General features: G+C 40.1%; 1 protein-coding gene across 1 annotated transcript; it reads right to left on the minus strand.

Annotated features, from left to right (window-relative positions):
• Positions 1 to 378: 378 nt before the first annotated feature.
• LOC138609446 (CMP-N-acetylneuraminate-beta-galactosamide-alpha-2,3-sialyltransferase 1-like) lies at positions 379 to 16,166 on the minus strand. The gene is made up of 9 exons (XM_069682085.1): positions 16,027 to 16,166; positions 15,679 to 15,916; positions 5,335 to 5,417; positions 4,738 to 5,035; positions 3,606 to 3,802; positions 3,251 to 3,418; positions 2,155 to 2,191; positions 1,897 to 2,016; positions 379 to 546 (listed from the first exon to the last, which is right to left on the minus strand). Exons 1-9 carry the CDS (start codon positions 16,164 to 16,166, stop codon positions 379 to 381), a joined length of 1,449 nt encoding a protein of 482 aa, XP_069538186.1.
• Positions 16,167 to 16,561: the final 395 nt, after the last annotated feature.

A 16,561-nucleotide genomic window follows, 5' to 3' on the forward strand; every position in this document is an offset into this window, starting at 1 on the left:
TGCTACAGGTACAGTTGTCATATGCTGCCTGGCTTCCCTCAACTTTGGACATTTGAGGGAAAGGGAGTAGAAAAGGAGCCAGAATGTAAACATGGCATGGATTTGCCCCTTATTAAAACTATGAACACGATCAATGGTGTGCTAGAGCCCTATCCATATGTAAAACAGAGAAATATGTGGTGTGCAGGAAAACAATAAGTTCAATAAGACTTGGATCTATACAACCAAATATAAAGAACTCCCTAAACATGAACACACTCATTATGCTACATAAATACCACATTTTCAGTGCTCTTCCAAAATTCAGTATTGATGCTTCTTGTCTTAATGAGCTTTACACAAAGAGAAAGACCCCAGACAGAAAGAGAGAAACAAAATTCACCATCCTCTAAAAAAAAGGATTTTCCCAAAGTGTGCTAGTTGTTCAATAACTTCAGATTCATACATTCCAGCATGATTTCCAGTTCTGAACTCTTTGTTTCGGAGTATTTCAAAGTAATGGTTCCAGGCTCCATCTCTGTTTGCTCCGAACCCAAACACATTGACCTTGGAACAACAAAAAATATGCTGTGAATAATAATTGATTTTGTTGTTGTATTTTTATAAAGTGGATTTAAAGAAAAACTAGTATGCCCATGAAAAAAAGCAGTATTCACAAACATTTGTCAGAGAAAAGTAACTGTTTCATATGTCTGTAAAGGTTCTCAGTCAACCAGGTCGAAGCTTAATCCTTAGTACTGCAGTGAACAATATGTCACCCTATTTAAATATTCCATTATAACTGTGCTTCATTCTTCTCCACCATATGTTAATGTTTGTTCACAAAACTATTTTAATCTTCTCTTCAGTTATTTCTCCCCACACACCTTCAGCTGCTGTACCTGCACACAGCAGCTCTCTGTATCTCTCTCCCTATCTGTCTGCTCTGTTTACATTCATCATGAGCTGCACCTTTTACAAAGTCGCCCAAAAAATATGACTGTTTTGTATTTTTGCGTGTGCGTGTGTGTTTTCTGATGAGCATGTGGGAGATGCTGCTGCAGGTATGGGAGAGACAGAACGTGAGGGGCGAGTGTCCAGCAAGTTAATCGAAAGAGGATGACGATCTTTTTGACAGATATAAAAAGACACATGACAGAGTAAATCACCAAAAATACTTTCCCCCCTCGGCATCCGACAGGAAAAATCTCCCGCTGTGAGGGACATGTGTGAATGGGCAACTCTGGGTAATGTCAGGGTCAGACGGTCCTGAAATTGTCAGGAGAATGTCAGGAGTACATGTGTGAAAGAGGCTTTAGAGTCTCTCATAGAACTCTTTTTCTTTTACTTGAAACATGACCATCTTCAGCCATTTTCACACTTCCTCCTGGAGCCAGAGGCTGGTTAGCCAAGATTAGTAAGACTGGAGATGAGGAAATAGCTACATAACAAACTGTCCTTTTCTAACTTCTGTTTTACATTCTACATTACCAAGATATATTGTGTTGATCAGTTAACTGAAGTGTTATGGCTGCTAGGTGATTTTTTTTAACTTTTGGACAGAGCCAGCAGAACTGTTATCTTTTTCCAGTCCTCATGCTAATTTAAACTACCCAGCTTCTGTTTCCAGCTACGTATTAAACATCCTATTGATGTTTTTATCCAGCAATCGTCAAGAAAACGTAAAAGCAGATCTCCCAAATTATAAAGCATTGTTTTACACATCGACTCAAAATACGCAACACAAATGCAATGCTTATATTTTTTTTAAAAAGCTTTTAAAGATATTTTTGAACTCTAAATTCCTATTTGTCTCTCTATCTTCTTTTTCATGTATTTTCTGAAGCATTACGATTTCTTATTGCCACAAACTGTAAGTGGAATAGCATAAATAATGATAGTGTGATGTGAACCTACCTCATCACAAATTTGCAGGCTGAGAATCAAAGTCATAAAGCCGGTAGACGGGTACCTGCCCTTCTTTTGCAGCCATGTTTCATGAACATATTTCATGAAAGCTGGATTTAGGATCATCACCTGTTATAAATCAGACTTGGCCTTAAACCGACACTTAAAAATAGCTGTTTTTCTGCAGTTAATGCACATTACTATACATTTTTTTACTTGATAAAAATATATATGCAAGTTTGATGCAAACTCATTCTTAATACTCACCAAATCCTTGTTCGCTCTACTCTTTGAATTCACGTTTCTGTTGGAGGTAACATTGGTTGTTAAATTCAGCAGGAAATGACCTGGTTCAATATTTCCTGTCTTTACAAAGTATTGCTTAGAAAAAATAAATGTTGCATGTAAAAGGAAATCTACACGTTATTCTAAATTTATAAATGCAACTATCCGGTTATTCACGTATAATATCTATCATGACATCTTTTAGCTTTCTTACATTTCTATACACCTCAAATGCCTCCTCTCACAGTCTATCAGAAAAAAGGCTGACCTTATGAGAGAGGAAAGCCTGTACATTGTTTGGTGGTCTCTGGTTGTGTCACAAGTTGAATCAGTGTGTTCTCAAATTACTGTCTAGCTATACTATTTGTAACTAAGGTTCCCTTCAAATACTGAATGGTTTCCTTTATGTTACCATCATTAGATTTTGGAATTTCTTATATCTGTCCCGTTCGCAATGGCAACAGTGAGTCATAATAATTGTACAAAATAACCATTAAGAATATAAACGAGCTTCTTGGATTGTATGATGTTGTGTTTGATTGTGGATATAGACACATGGAGATACTGATATATGAAAATTACCTAGTTGAAAATAAAATGGCTCACCTCCCCATCCCTTAAACATAACATCAGTTAATGGATCAAATTACGATGCACAATCAATGTGAAAAGGCGCTCAAAGTCCCACGGCCTGTTTATGTTGTTGGTGACTTCTGGAGATTTTTTTTCAGTAAATTATTTCACACATTATACATCATTGTCAGCCATTGCATTGGAGTCATGACTGTAGCTGTTCTCCCTGCAAAGGGACAGCAGGGGGCCATTATGATGACAAGCTTATTCTTCAGCTAATGAATGAGCCAAGGATGTAGACTGTGACTTGGATAGCTTGGCGTTTACTCGCCCTTCTCTCCTCTCTCTACCCAGCGGCCGTAAGGCTGAGGCTTTATATAGGCATTTAAGAAACCAATGGGAGAAGTTACAGTGGTCAATTATGTTTGCTGTACAGCAAGCTGTAATATAGTCAAAGAAGAAGATTACAGCAAAATGGCAACAACAACTTTTGTTTGATACGTACGCTGGTTTGAAATCATTGAGGAGCCATTCCAAATCCCTTATCTTGAATGGAAACAGCACAAGATGAGTGGCGTTGTCCAGATAAATAGCACTCTCTGGATACATTACATGATGAGTTGTTTTGGTCCCAACATCTTTCTCATAGCCTTTGGTACTGCCTCTGTTCATTCTAAATGAAACAGGGGAATACAGATTAAATATCATGCAGCCAAAAGAAAACTGGTGATTGAATTTGGCAGATACATTTTTACTCGATGAAACTTCAATGTTGTGAAACTATCAGAAAGACTTGAAGAACTTTAAAGGTGGCAGTAATTTTGTATTGAGTGTATGAACTTTATTGTCTGATGATTTACCTTATTACAACATCATGAAAGTCTATTAGAGGTCCGTAATATGATCCCTTCAAATTACCAGAATTCCCCACCACTGCACAAGTCCTGCAGCGGTCAGGGCTGGATTCTACAACATCTGGAACGGGTGGGAACACATGAAACAGCTTGTCCACTGTCATCTGGAAGAAACTGAAGTCGCGTCTTTCCCACTGTAGTTTCTGACAAACATAACATAAAGACAAATTATATAAACTGTATTTTCATTTGATCCCACCCACCATCTACCTGTAGTACTGCCTCATTTCCACAACAAAAACAAGTTACAGCTTTAATTCACAATTTCACATGTCTCCAGGGTTAGTGTCACAAAGCTATTTTAACTAAGGGTAAGTAAGGTCAAGCAGAAATAAGTGGTGAACGCCACATTTAATGACGTAAACACAAACAGTATACATTTCTTGTAACCTTAAAGAAGGTTATTTATTCAGAGGTTGTGTTTCATCAGTTGCCAACACCTTCTCAGTCCCAACTCGTCACATATGGCTGCTTGGTCTTTGGCCCTAACAGCCAGTTCACACTGCATGCGTTATCACCTTCAGACTGCCGGCGCGAGTCACGCCTTTCACTTGTTGCTCACTCACTGAAAATCTAGAGAATAAGAGGCTCGCCTATTTTTTAACGCAAACCACTCGTGATTCTCAGCCAAAATACACTGTGAAAATGAAATGTGGTAATGATCTGTGACAGAAATATGAACATCTCTTCCTGTAGAAAATGTCACAGGCATGGAAAGTAAAGCATGTCAACACTTCCGGTATGATTTTTCAAAGTAAAAGCCCGATCTGGCATTCTAACTTCGCTCTCTGTACACAATGCTTTTATTTTGATGCGTTTCCAGGGCTGGTCTTGTTTTTATTTTTTAAATAAACTTTATTTGTAACATTTCCATGAAGGTGTTTGTGAGATAAAGTCACTCACAAGGCTCCTTTTTGCGGTTACTGCTTAATTTTCCTTGAAATAAAAAGGTAGTCATCAGCCTCACGTAGGTCATAAATACAATATGTTTGTAAAAAATAAATAAATAACTCACAATTCACAGTGAACAAAAAAGAGAATACTGGTGCTATGTCTTTAAGGATAAGTTGACATTTACCTTCCACCAGTTGAAAGCGCCCTTTGAGGTTTTGTCGCTTCTTGACAAAAAGGGCTTATGAGATGCATTTACAACCTTCCTAAAACCTGGATCATCATCGTTTAAGCATTTGTGACATGCACAAAGGCTTGACTGCTGAGATCCGAGGGAATGCAAAGTGAACTCCCATGAGTATGTTAACAGCACACCAATTACAGCAGTGATACACAGAAGGTAAAAAAGACATCTGAGTTTGCTTTGTTTCAATATGGAGAGCATCTTGGCAGCTTGAAGCTCTTCAGTGAAGAACAGAGACAATCTGTGGATACAATATGTAATAAAACACATTAGTCAGTTTATTATCACAGAAACCCTGTCATGAATAAGCCTACAGCAAAACAAAAACATACAAAAAAACAACCAACCTAGAGTACTACAGTAACACTGCAACAAAAACATTAAGCTGGTGATCTATATTATGTGGGACTCCGTAGTTTTCTCTGGACCCCTGCCTACTCCGACCAGTGATGACATGTATAGCCGCATGTCATCATTCAACCGCTGGCTGTCGAGGTGGTGCCCAGCAAACGATGTGGGCTTCATAGATAACTGGCAGACATTCTGGGGAAACCTGACAAGCCAGAGTTGAGACCAGGAGGCAGAGCTGCAGTCCTACATGCTCCTCTGCGCTTCCCTTTGAGCTGTTTCCCAGCCACAATGTTAATGTGATAGAGACTGTCTGCCCCCGAACCCAGGCATTTAATTACAGTTAATTTAAAATTGAATTATTAAACAACTAAATCATTAAAATCGAATTAAAATTAAAACAAGTTGTGCCAAAAAATATGAAAACGAAATGTGGTCTGTTGAATATCAGATCTCAGTGATCTAAAGCTCTATTAGTAAACGATCTGATATCAGAGAATCATATTGATTTACTCTCTTTTACTGAAACTTGGCTGTGTCAGGAAGAATATGTTAGCTTAAATGAATCCACTCCTCCCAGTCATCTTAATACTCATACTCCTCCAGACACTTGTTGAGGTGTTGGAGTGGCAGCTATTTTCAATTCTAGTGTTCTAATCAACCCTAGACCAAAACTTATTTTGAGCTCTTTTGAAAGCCTTGTTCTGAGTTTTTCACATCCAGCTTGGAAAACTTTACAGCATATTTTATTTGTTATAGTATACCGCCCTCCTGGCCCATACTCCGATTTTCTAAATTAATTCACATTTTTTATCAGATTTATTACTGTAGGTGACTTTAATATTCATGTGGATGTTGATAATGATAGCCTTAGCATGTTTTTTTGTGTCTCTATTGGACTCTATTGGTTTCACTCAAAGGGTAAACCAGCCTCACCGCTTTAACCACACCCTCGACCTTGTTCTAGCTTAAGGCCTTGAAACTGAAAATGTGTCTTTCCATAAAATCCTCTTTCATCGGATCACTATTTAGTAACATTTGATGTCCTATTAACTGACTACCCCCAGTTAAGAAAAATGTACTCATAAGATGTTGCTAAATTTAAGGAAGCAATTCCAGCTGCTTTTAATTCTATACCATATCTCTTTACTCCAGAAAGCTCTTATGCTAATGCTAGTCCTTCTCAGCTTGATCAGTTTGTTGATAGTACTGCAGGTTTACTGAGAAGTACTCTAGATTCTATTGCCCCCTTAACGCCCGGTGACGTGTGTGAGCGTATTGCGTCAGGTGAGCGTATTGGGTAATTTCCTGTTTTCTCGCTGCTACTGTGTTGTTCTGTGCTGTTTGTAGCTGCTGCTAGAGCTCGAGCTAAATCGATTAATCTGCTGTAATTATCATCACTGTGGTTATTCAGCTTCTGTGTACTTAAACAGACACTAGTTTTCATCAAGCACTCTCGTTGTTGCATTAGCGTCATATCTGCTAAACCCTTAACTTTATACTCGCTTAGCCGTTAGCTTAGCAGCTAGCTTAATCAATTGAAATGTCTTCTCCTTCTCCCTCCTGCTCTCCTGATCTGCCCTGTTCGGTGTGTCAGATGTTTAGCTCTACCTCGACCTCCTTTACGGATAGGGGTACTTGTATGAAATGTAGTATTTTTGGAGCTATGGAGGCGAGGATCACGGAATTAGAGACGCGGCTCCGCACCTTGGAAAACCAAGCATCGCTAGCTGCTGTAGTCAGCAGCAAGCCCCCAGGGCCAGTAGCCGGTATGGGCCGACCTAGCGTAGCTTCTCCCCCGGCAACTCCCGAGCAGCCGGGATGCAGTGGCTGGGTTACTCTCAGAGGGAAGCATAGCCGCAAGACGAAGCACACGGTTCACCACCAACCACTTCACGTTTCGAACAAGTTTTCCCCACTCAGCGACACACCCGCTGAGAAAACAACTCTGGTTATTGGCAGCTCCATAGTCAGAAACGTGAAGTTAGCGAAGCCAGCGGCCATAGTGAAATGTATTCCTGGGGCCAGAGCGGGCGACATCGAGTCAAATTTAAAACTGCTGACAAAGGATAATCGTAAATTTGATAAGATTGTAATTCATGTCGGCGTTAATGACTCCCGGTTACGTCAATCGGAAGTCACTAAAATTAATGTTGAGTCGGTGTGTGCATTTGCAAAGACGATGTCGGACTCCGTAGTTTTCTCTGGACCCCTGCCCAATCTGACGAGTGATGACATGTATAGCCGCATGTCATCATTCAACCGCTGGCTGTCGAGGTGGTGCCCAGCAAACGATGTGGGCTTCATAGATAACTGGCAGACATTCTGGGGAAAGCCTGGTCTTATCGGAAGAGACGGCATTCATCCCACTTTGGATGGTGCAGCTCTTTTGTCTCGTAATATGGCTAAGTTTGTTAGTCGTAAAACCTGACAAACCAGAGTTGAGACCAGGAGGCAGAGCTGTAGTCCTACACACTCCTCTGAGCTTCCCTGTAAGCAGTTTCCCAGCCACAATGTTAATGTTATAGAGACTGTGTCTGCCCCCCAATCCAGGCCTGTTATTACAGTTAATTCAAACTCAAATAAAAAAGGAGTAAATCAAAAAAAATTTAATAAAAATTAAAACAACAACCAAAGTTATGCCAAAAAATATGAGAATTAAATGTGGTCTGTTAAATATCAGATCCCTGTCATCTAAAGCTCTATTAGTGAACGATCTGATATCAGATTATCATATTGATTTACTCTCTTTAACTGAAACTTGGCTGTGTCAGGAAGAATATGTCAGCTTAAATGAATCCACTCCTCCCTGTCATCTTAATACTCATATTCCTCGAGACACTGGTCGAGGTGGTGGAGTGGCAGCTATCTTCAGTTCTAGTCTTCTAATCAACCCTGGACCAAAACTTAGTTTCTGCTCTTTTGAAAGCCTTGTTCTGAGTTTTTCACACCCAGCCTGTAAAACTTTACAGCCTGTTTTATTTGTGATAGTATACCGCCCTCCTGGCGCATACTCTGATTTTCTAACTGAATTCTCAGAGTTTTTATCAGATTTAGTCCTGAGTTCAGATCAAATAATTATTGTAGGGGACTTCAATATTCATGTAGATGTTGATAATGATAGCCTTAGCATGGCATTTATGTCCCTTTTGGACTCTATTGGTTTCACTCAAAGTGTAAACCAGCCTACTCACCGCTTTAACCACACCCTCGACCTTGTTCTAGCTTATGGCCTTGAAACCGAAAACTTAATTGTCTTCCTACAAAATCCTCTTTTATTATTTAGTAACATTCGATGTCCTATTAACCGACTACTCTCCAGTTAACAAAAATGTACTCACAAGATGTTTGTCTGATAGGACTGTAGCTAAATTTAAGGAAACGATTCCAGCTGCTTTTAATTCTTTACCACATCTGTTTACTACAGAAAGCTCTTATGCTAATGTTAGTCCCTCTCAGCTTGATCAGTTTGTTGATAGTACTGCAGGTTTGCTGAGAAGTACTCTAGACTCGATTGCCCCCTTAAAAAAGAAGATTATTAAACGACAGAGGCTAGCTCCATGGTATGACTCAGAAACTCGTAACTTGAAGCAAATGTCGCGTAAATTTGAAAGAATGTGGCGATCCACCAAAACAGAAGAGTCTCGTTTACTCTGGCAAAATAGTCTTAATAAATACAGGAAGGCCCTACGGCATGCTCGAGGTGTCTACTACTCCTCCCTCATAGAAGAACATAAAAACAATCCCAGGTACCTTTTCAGCACTGTAGCCAGGCTGACAGAGAGTCACAGCTCCACTGAGCCAAGTATTCCTATAGGCCTCAGCAGTGATGATTTCATGAGCTTCTTTAATGACAAAATCCTAAAGATTAGAGACAAAATTTGTAACCTCCTGCCGTTAACTGGTGCAGATGTATCTTTGGAAACCGCTCAAAAACCTGATGTTTACCTTGACTGTTTTTCTCCAATTGACATTCCTGAGCTAAATTCTCTGATATCTTCGTCTAAAGCATCAACCTGTCTTTTAGACCCGATTCCAACCAAGCTGCTTAAGGAAGTCTTTCCCTCAATTAGCACTTCTTTACTAGATATGATCAATATGTCTTTATCGACGGGCTATGTACCCCAGTCTTTTAAACTAGCTGTAATTAAGCCACTTCTTAAAAAGCCTACCTTAGATTCAGGCACCTTAGCTAACTATAGATCTATATCTAACCTTCCTTTTATCTCAAAGATCCTTGAGAAAGCAGTCGCTAATCAATTATGTGACTTTCTTCATAACAACAGTTTATTTGAGGACTTTCAGTCAGGATTTAGAGTCCACCATAGCACTGAGACAGCACTTGTGCGAGTTTCAAATGATCTACTTACTGCTTCAGACAGAGGACTTCTCTCTGTACTCGTCCTGTTAGATCTTAGTGCCGCTTTCGACACGATAGACCATCACATCCTGTTACAGAGATTAGAACATCTAATTGGCATTACAGGATCTGCACTAAGTTGGTTTGAATCTTATCTATCAGATCAATCTCAGTTTGTTAATGTTCATGATGTGTCCTCTATGCAAACCAAAGTTAGTCATGGAGTTCCACAAGGTTCTGTGCTCAGACCGATTATTTTTACCTTATATATGCTTCCTCTGGGTAATATCATGAGGAAACACTCCATTAATTTTCATTGTTATGCAGATGATACTCAATTATACTTATCTATGAAGCCAGACGAAACCAATCAGCTATCTAAACTAGAAGCATGCCTTAAGGACATAAAGATCTGGATGACTAGAAACTTTCTGCTGCTTAATTCAGACAAAACTGAAGTTATTGCGCTCGGCCCAAAACACCTTAGAGACTCTTTCTCTAATGATATAACTGCCCTAGATGGCATCAGCCTGGCATCCAGCACTACTGTTAGGAATCTGGGAGTTCTATTTGATCAGGATATGTCCTTCATCTCCCACATAAAACAAATATCAAGGACAGCCTTCTTTCATCTTCGCAACATAGCAAAAATCAGACACATCTTGTCTCAAAACGATGCAGAAAAACTAGTCCATGCATTCGTTACTTCCAGGTTGGATTATTGTAACTCGTTACTATCAGGCTGCCCTAATAAGTCACTAAAAACTCTGCAGCTGGTACAAAATGCTGCAGCACGTGTGCTGACAAAAACTAGGAAGAGAGATCACATCTCTCCTGTATTAGCCTCTTTGCAATGGCTTCCTGTAAAATCTAGAATAGAATTTAAAATCCTTCTTCTTACTTACAAAGCTCTTAATGGTCAGGCACCATCATATCTTAAAGAGCTCATAGTGCCATATTACCCCTCTAGAACATTGCGCTCCCAGGATGCAGGCCTGCTTGTGGTACCTAAAGTCTCTAAGAGTAGTGTTGGAGGTAGAACCTTCAATTACCAGGCCCCCCAGGCTCAGCCTGGCTACAGTGCTGAAAAGGTACCTGGGATTGTTTTTATGTTCTTCTATGAGACACCTCGAGCATGCCGTAGGGCCTTCCTGTATTTATTAATACTATTTTGCAGTAGTAAACGAGACTCTTCTGTTTTGGTGGATCGCCACATTCTTTCAAATTTATGCGACATTTGCTTCAAGTTACGAGTTTCTGAGTCATACCATGGAGCTAGCCTCTGTCGTTTAATAATCTTCTTTTTTAAGGGGGCAATCGAGTCTAGAGTACGATATGAAAACTTGTTTGATCATGAAGCCTGATGATCCTCTAAACAACCTTTGACATGACTACCCAATCCCAATCTCCACATTCACAGACTTTGAGGAGCGTTCCCGGTTTATTATTATTCATGGCTTTCCTGATTTGTGGTATTTTGCAAAAATTGATAAACATTGTCATGTCAATAAAAGGGAGTAAATAATGGCAGCGCTCAGTCGCGGTTATAAACAGGTGTTACTGCCTGTGTACCAAGTAAAGATGTGTCTTTAAGTGCCTTGCTGTATCATTATTAGAGTGTTGTCTTTGCACTATTTGGGCAATGTTTATTTCTGTTATGTAGTTTGCTAATGTATGATGTGGTACCAGTTTGCTAGCTTATTTATATCAGTAGCCTTGAGTTAAATAATGCCTTGCTGTTGCCCTATTCATTACTGCACGTATCATGGTTCAGAGATGCCTTGATATGACCGTAGTTATTATTATTATGTCTTGGTTAATTGGGTGATATATGTGTATATAATATGTGTAGTTATGTGAGAGAAATATCGTTTAACAGCTATGTTATTGCACTGTATGCTATAAGCATTTTAGTCTGTAATACGTTGTTACTTACTGTTTTTATTTATTCTGTGTTGCAGAACCCCACACACACACACACACACACACACACACACACACACATGTCAAAAAATCTGTTCAATAAATGAGTGGCATCTCAAAGAGAGTGTGTGTCTGACGGGAATCATCATTACATGCACATTACTTGTTCTTACAGGACAACCTGTGGAGATTACAAATCTTTTTAATAAGCACCTAAAGTTAATCTTCATCATTGAGGTCACAAGTGTGGTAGTCAGAAACCACCACCTCTTTTACACTGTATACACATTATAACTTGTGTTTTATATCTCTTTCTACATAGGAGCTCATATTGCCCAAAACTGGAGCAGGTACCGAAACTGAGGAGGTAACGGCAGCAAACTGGCCGTTCTTTGAGCTCATGCATGAAGCCCTGGGGCAGAGGGACTCTACAACAGTCATGGTAGTGTGTCCCATTTCCCTATTTTATACCATTTTGAGCCCCAATGAACTCACACACTCAAGCACTACGGCTGGGCACACAAGTGACTTGAATTTAGTCTGTGAGTGTTCGGTGCTCAGGCTTTAGGGTGGAGATTGGGATTGGGCCGACAATGCCGTCATGCTTGTGCAGAGCTCTATTGCGACCCCAATAACAATTGAAACTACAGCTGAACTTCTGTTCCACTACAGTACTTTAAAATCAACTCAGGACCAACAACATTCGGGGCTAAAGCTCTAATGATGCCACTGTCTCCGGCCACCCCTATGAAAGAATCCTGGGGGGGCCACTGTAACAATCTTCAAGTTTAATGTTGTGTAAAGTACAGTGTGAGACAACAGGGAGGATATTCAGAGGTGTTTTCAAGCTTTAAAGACAAAATATTTTTAGCTTGACTCATCCAAGCAAAATACCTCCAAATAGTATGATGTTATTAATATTATACGAATAATATCAGGTTACAAAGTAACTGGTGAGTTTGAGGAAACGGAAAGTCCTGGAAATAGTTTTTCCATTTTAAATTTGAGCTCTCACAACATTAAAACACTACATTGTGTAAATATATGCCAGATTAGAAATAAAAAATACAAACATTAGTAAGAAATATATATTTATATAGATTTTTTTTGCTTACCTGAGAGGAGAACAAAAAACAGACGTGTGAGGCAGGACTTTGATGACTGATCCTGTCGAACATCAACTGTCTACCAACTAGAATCATATGGTAGAAACTGCCTCTGTGTTTGGGTTGGCAGCTTGCCATAGCAATGCTGTGTGAATGACTCCTCTGTGAGGAAAGTGTCACTGGTAATTTCAAATGTGATAAAACAAACACTTCATGAATGGCCAGTGTTAGGAGTTTGGTCTGTGGCCATGGGCTACGGGTTTATCCAGTTATGCAGGTGCAGTCAGCATGCCAATCGCACTCTCCCTCAAAACTTGCGACATCGGTAGCATTGTGCTGTGTGATAAAACTGCACATTTGAGTGGCCTTTTTATTGTGGCCAGCCTAATCATGCAATAATCATGCTGTCTAATCAGCATCTCAAGATGCCACACCTGTGAGGTGGATGGATTATCTTGGCAAAGGAGAAGTGCTCACTAACACAGATTTAGACAAATTTGTGAACAATATTTGAGAGAAATAGGCCTTTTGTGTACATAGAAAAAGTCTTAGATCTTTGAGTTCAGCTCATGAAAAATGGGAGCAAAACAAAAGTGTTGCATTTATATTTTTGTGTATATGTTGGTTAACCAAAACCAAAAGCCATACACACGTTAGGCACCAGTGCACCGCAGCTGGCTATGCACTCAGAGAAAGATTTTGCAGTGAAAGCCCAAATTTGTTGTCTTCTGGCACATTTAATTCCACTGTTACGTGTAGCCAGTTTCCTTTTTGTTGCTCCTTTCTCTCTCTGTCTCCCTGTGTCTCTGGTTCTCCCTCTTCCTTCTGACTGCTGCGCACCTGAGTGCAATGACCGCTCAGGAAGGGGGAGGAGATATAGAGGTGCAGTGAGAGCAGAGTGGGGGGAAAGCAGGCACACATGCAGACAGCAACCTTGTGGTGATTTTTCTTTAGTTTCCTCCTAAACTTCATTTTTCTTTCCACACAGGTCTTTTTCCCCCAGTATGTGTTATATTGTTGGGTTTTGTTGTTTTAATCTGTCCAGGGGTCCGTTTCACAAAGCAGGTTCAACAAACTCTGAGTCTAACCCTGAACTCTGAGTTGATCCACTCTGAGATAGGAAACTCTGAGTTTTCGGTTCCAGAACAGCTGATCAGAGTTAGTTCAATCAACTCTGAGTAGGTTCAGCCGGAGTTAAGTGCGTGCCCGCTGATTATAAAAAGCCAGCATTAATGGAGCCCCGATACCATGATTCACCATGGCAACGGTACACAAAAAGAGGTCCTCCTACGTCACACCAGTGGAGCTAAAAATCCTCACGCAGATGTTCAGTGAATACGAGCATGTTTTAAGAAAAATAAAGTAACACGGCTGCAGCTGCGAAAGAGAGAGAAGCGGCGTGGGAAGAAACTGCTGCTTGAGTAAATTTGCAAGTTTGAACTGGTTATTTGGTATTTATTTAATACTTACTCATGACCGGAAGCTAAAATTTATATTAATTTAGGAGCAATCCAGCGGGAGGAAAAGGTACATGGAAGCAGTTAAAAATAAAATACCAGAACATCATTCAAAGGTGCGGCTCAGGCAGAACAGGCTCATGGCTGAACCTCACTTCAATCATATTTTAAATATTAAACTAATGAAATATCATTCAGTGGCTGTTTTAATGTGCATTAGTTTTATCCCTAACATGATGCTGACTTCACATACATTATAATTTATGTTGATTAAACTGAATTGTGTTAGTTTAAAAAAAAAAAATCCAATAACTTACAGCGTCTTATTTGAGTGCTCTCTGCAGTGGTGGTGGAAAATCTTAAAATCATGACTTTGACACAGATTTGTCTTTTGATTTTTTTTATCATAATTATAACAGACTTTTGCAAAGGGGTCAGAGCAGCACAGAGACGCAACGTTTTGTTTTTTTCATTTGTTACCGCTCAAACACACGCGTGAGACAGGCTTTCTTTTCCCTTAGTTCAGTCGTGATGATTTTCATCTCTTTGTTAAATCAAAAAAACACTAGTTTCAAAAGTTCATTTTTTGTGTGGCGTCCACTCTTACAAAGATCAATAGCATTTATTGCATACAGTCATCATGACTTCTTCAAATGAGTGAAGGTCATCGTACCTCATTCAGCAGCTCAGATCTCATCATACACGGCCAATCGCTGGCTCAAAAGTGTATCGTGACCTCACTCTTGTACGGCCAATCGCTGGCTCAAAGGTCTATAGTGACCTCACTCATGCACGGCCAATCGCTGGCTCAAAGGTCTACAGTGACCTCACTCATGCACGGCCAATGCTGGCTCAAAGGTCTATCGTGACCTCACTCATGCACTGCCGATCGCTGGCTCAAAACATGAGTTCTCAAGGATGTATCCATCCCTAGTTTTTTTCGGGGAATAAAAATAAATCAATAAATGAATAAATAAATAAATCTTCATCACTACAAATTAATTCCAGCATTTCATGTAAAGTCAAGTCAAACATGGCTCAATCATTCATCATTCATCTGGCTAACTCGTGCATTTTTTGTTTACCGTTGATGACGCGCATTCATTGTATTCCACAGTGGCGTCATATTCATCAACTTGGTAAGATTTGTAGCGTAAATCGGTCGATTAATTATTTAATAATTAACTAGACTCGTCATAGAATGCCTGCACTCTATAGTGACAAGAAGTTAACTTTAACGTTAATTAAAAGACTTAACCTATCATAGGTATTTAACGGGGCACCACCCAATTTTGACAAAACAGGGAAAACATATAATTACTTATTAATGACTTTAATTCAGTCTCATAATCTGAAGATTGCTACAGTTTAGAATTGAGTTCGTTTCGCGGTGTACAGAGGCTTAGTACTTCACACACACAAAGACACTTGAATCAGTACTTTATAAATGAAGAATTTATTGACTAATACTACTAAACATACATGAGATAACTAAATATGGTGATGAACGTGAAATGATTAATAACAAGATGAATATGATGAAAGATGGATTGAAACCTGTTCAAAGGAGTGAAGTGTAGCAGCTGAGATATTAGGAGCTATATCGCCCAAAACCTTATACTAACCTTCCTAACAAATCTGTGACTAAAGCATCAACCCCAATATACAGTAAAACCAAAGTTAGACCTACTTGGAGGGTGAGGAGGGTCAATCGCGTTGCAGATGAGGCGTGTGGAGAGCGTGAGGTCGAAGTGGTTCGAAGCTTCTGATGCCGGGCTTGTACCCCGGTTCCCTCGGAGCGGCGCCGCACGGCCGATTCGGTCTCTCTAGATGATGACGTGCCGGTCAGTCCTGCGTTGCGGCCTGAGCCGGATGGAGGCTGAATGTGTCTTCTGGTTTCGGGACTGAGATTCTGTCCGAGCACCGGGCTTGAGCACCGGGAGAACTAGAGTCTGTATTTTGAGCAGTCAGATCTAATGCTGGAGCAATACGGACAAGGTCTTCAGCACGGCAGAGTGCACGCAGGTTCTGGGCCTACTCGCGGGCAAAACTTAAAAAGGGGAAATGGAAGAAGTTACGGAGGAAGGGGGAGGCGGAGGCGCTCGTCAGCGGCCGGGACGCAGGGTGTAGCACAAGAAGGGAAGAAGCAAGAGAGCGAGAGAAGTTGTCACCTCTCATTTAAAGGGTCTCCCCTCCCCGGGGGGCGTCCGGGCACCGGCGCGAGTTTGACCACTCCTCATATCCGAGACTTTCTCTACTTATTAAACTACTTATTTTTACCCCAAAGTAGTTATCCTAATCCATATAACCTCCCCACATGTAATACCTCAGGATTCTCACCTGCACATAGACTCCAAACACCACAGGATGAAAATACACAGAATGAGGTTACATGGCAGATTCCTGAGGATAAAAGTACAAGTTAATGATGAATGTCCAGATCAACACATAGCAACCTTCCACAGTCTTTATGCATTTCCGTGTGAATGTGACACCTGGATCTATATAGATATATATATACATATATACTTGTAGGGCATATATGTATTCACAGACACACAACTTTGCTAAAT

This window comes from Semicossyphus pulcher, unplaced genomic scaffold (assembly GCF_022749685.1).
Source record: "Semicossyphus pulcher isolate SPU_LCO1_2020_fin unplaced genomic scaffold, fSemPul1.0.p SCAF_5, whole genome shotgun sequence".
NCBI lineage: Eukaryota > Metazoa > Chordata > Actinopteri > Labriformes > Labridae > Semicossyphus > Semicossyphus pulcher.

Bases quoted from the DNA above. Each gene is read 5' to 3' on its own strand.
- LOC138609446 (XM_069682085.1), bottom strand. From the start codon at position 16,166: ATGAGAGGTGACAACTTCTCTCGCTCTCTTGCTTCTTCCCTTCTTGTG. The intron at 5,418-15,678 runs GTAGGTCTAACT...GCTGGGAAACAG, and splicing joins TGACCCTCCTCACCCTCCAA to CTCAAAGGGAAGCGCAGAGG. The intron at 3,803-4,737 runs GTAAATGTCAAC...TATGTTTGTCAG, and splicing joins GCGCTTTCAACTGGTGGAAG to AAACTACAGTGGGAAAGACG.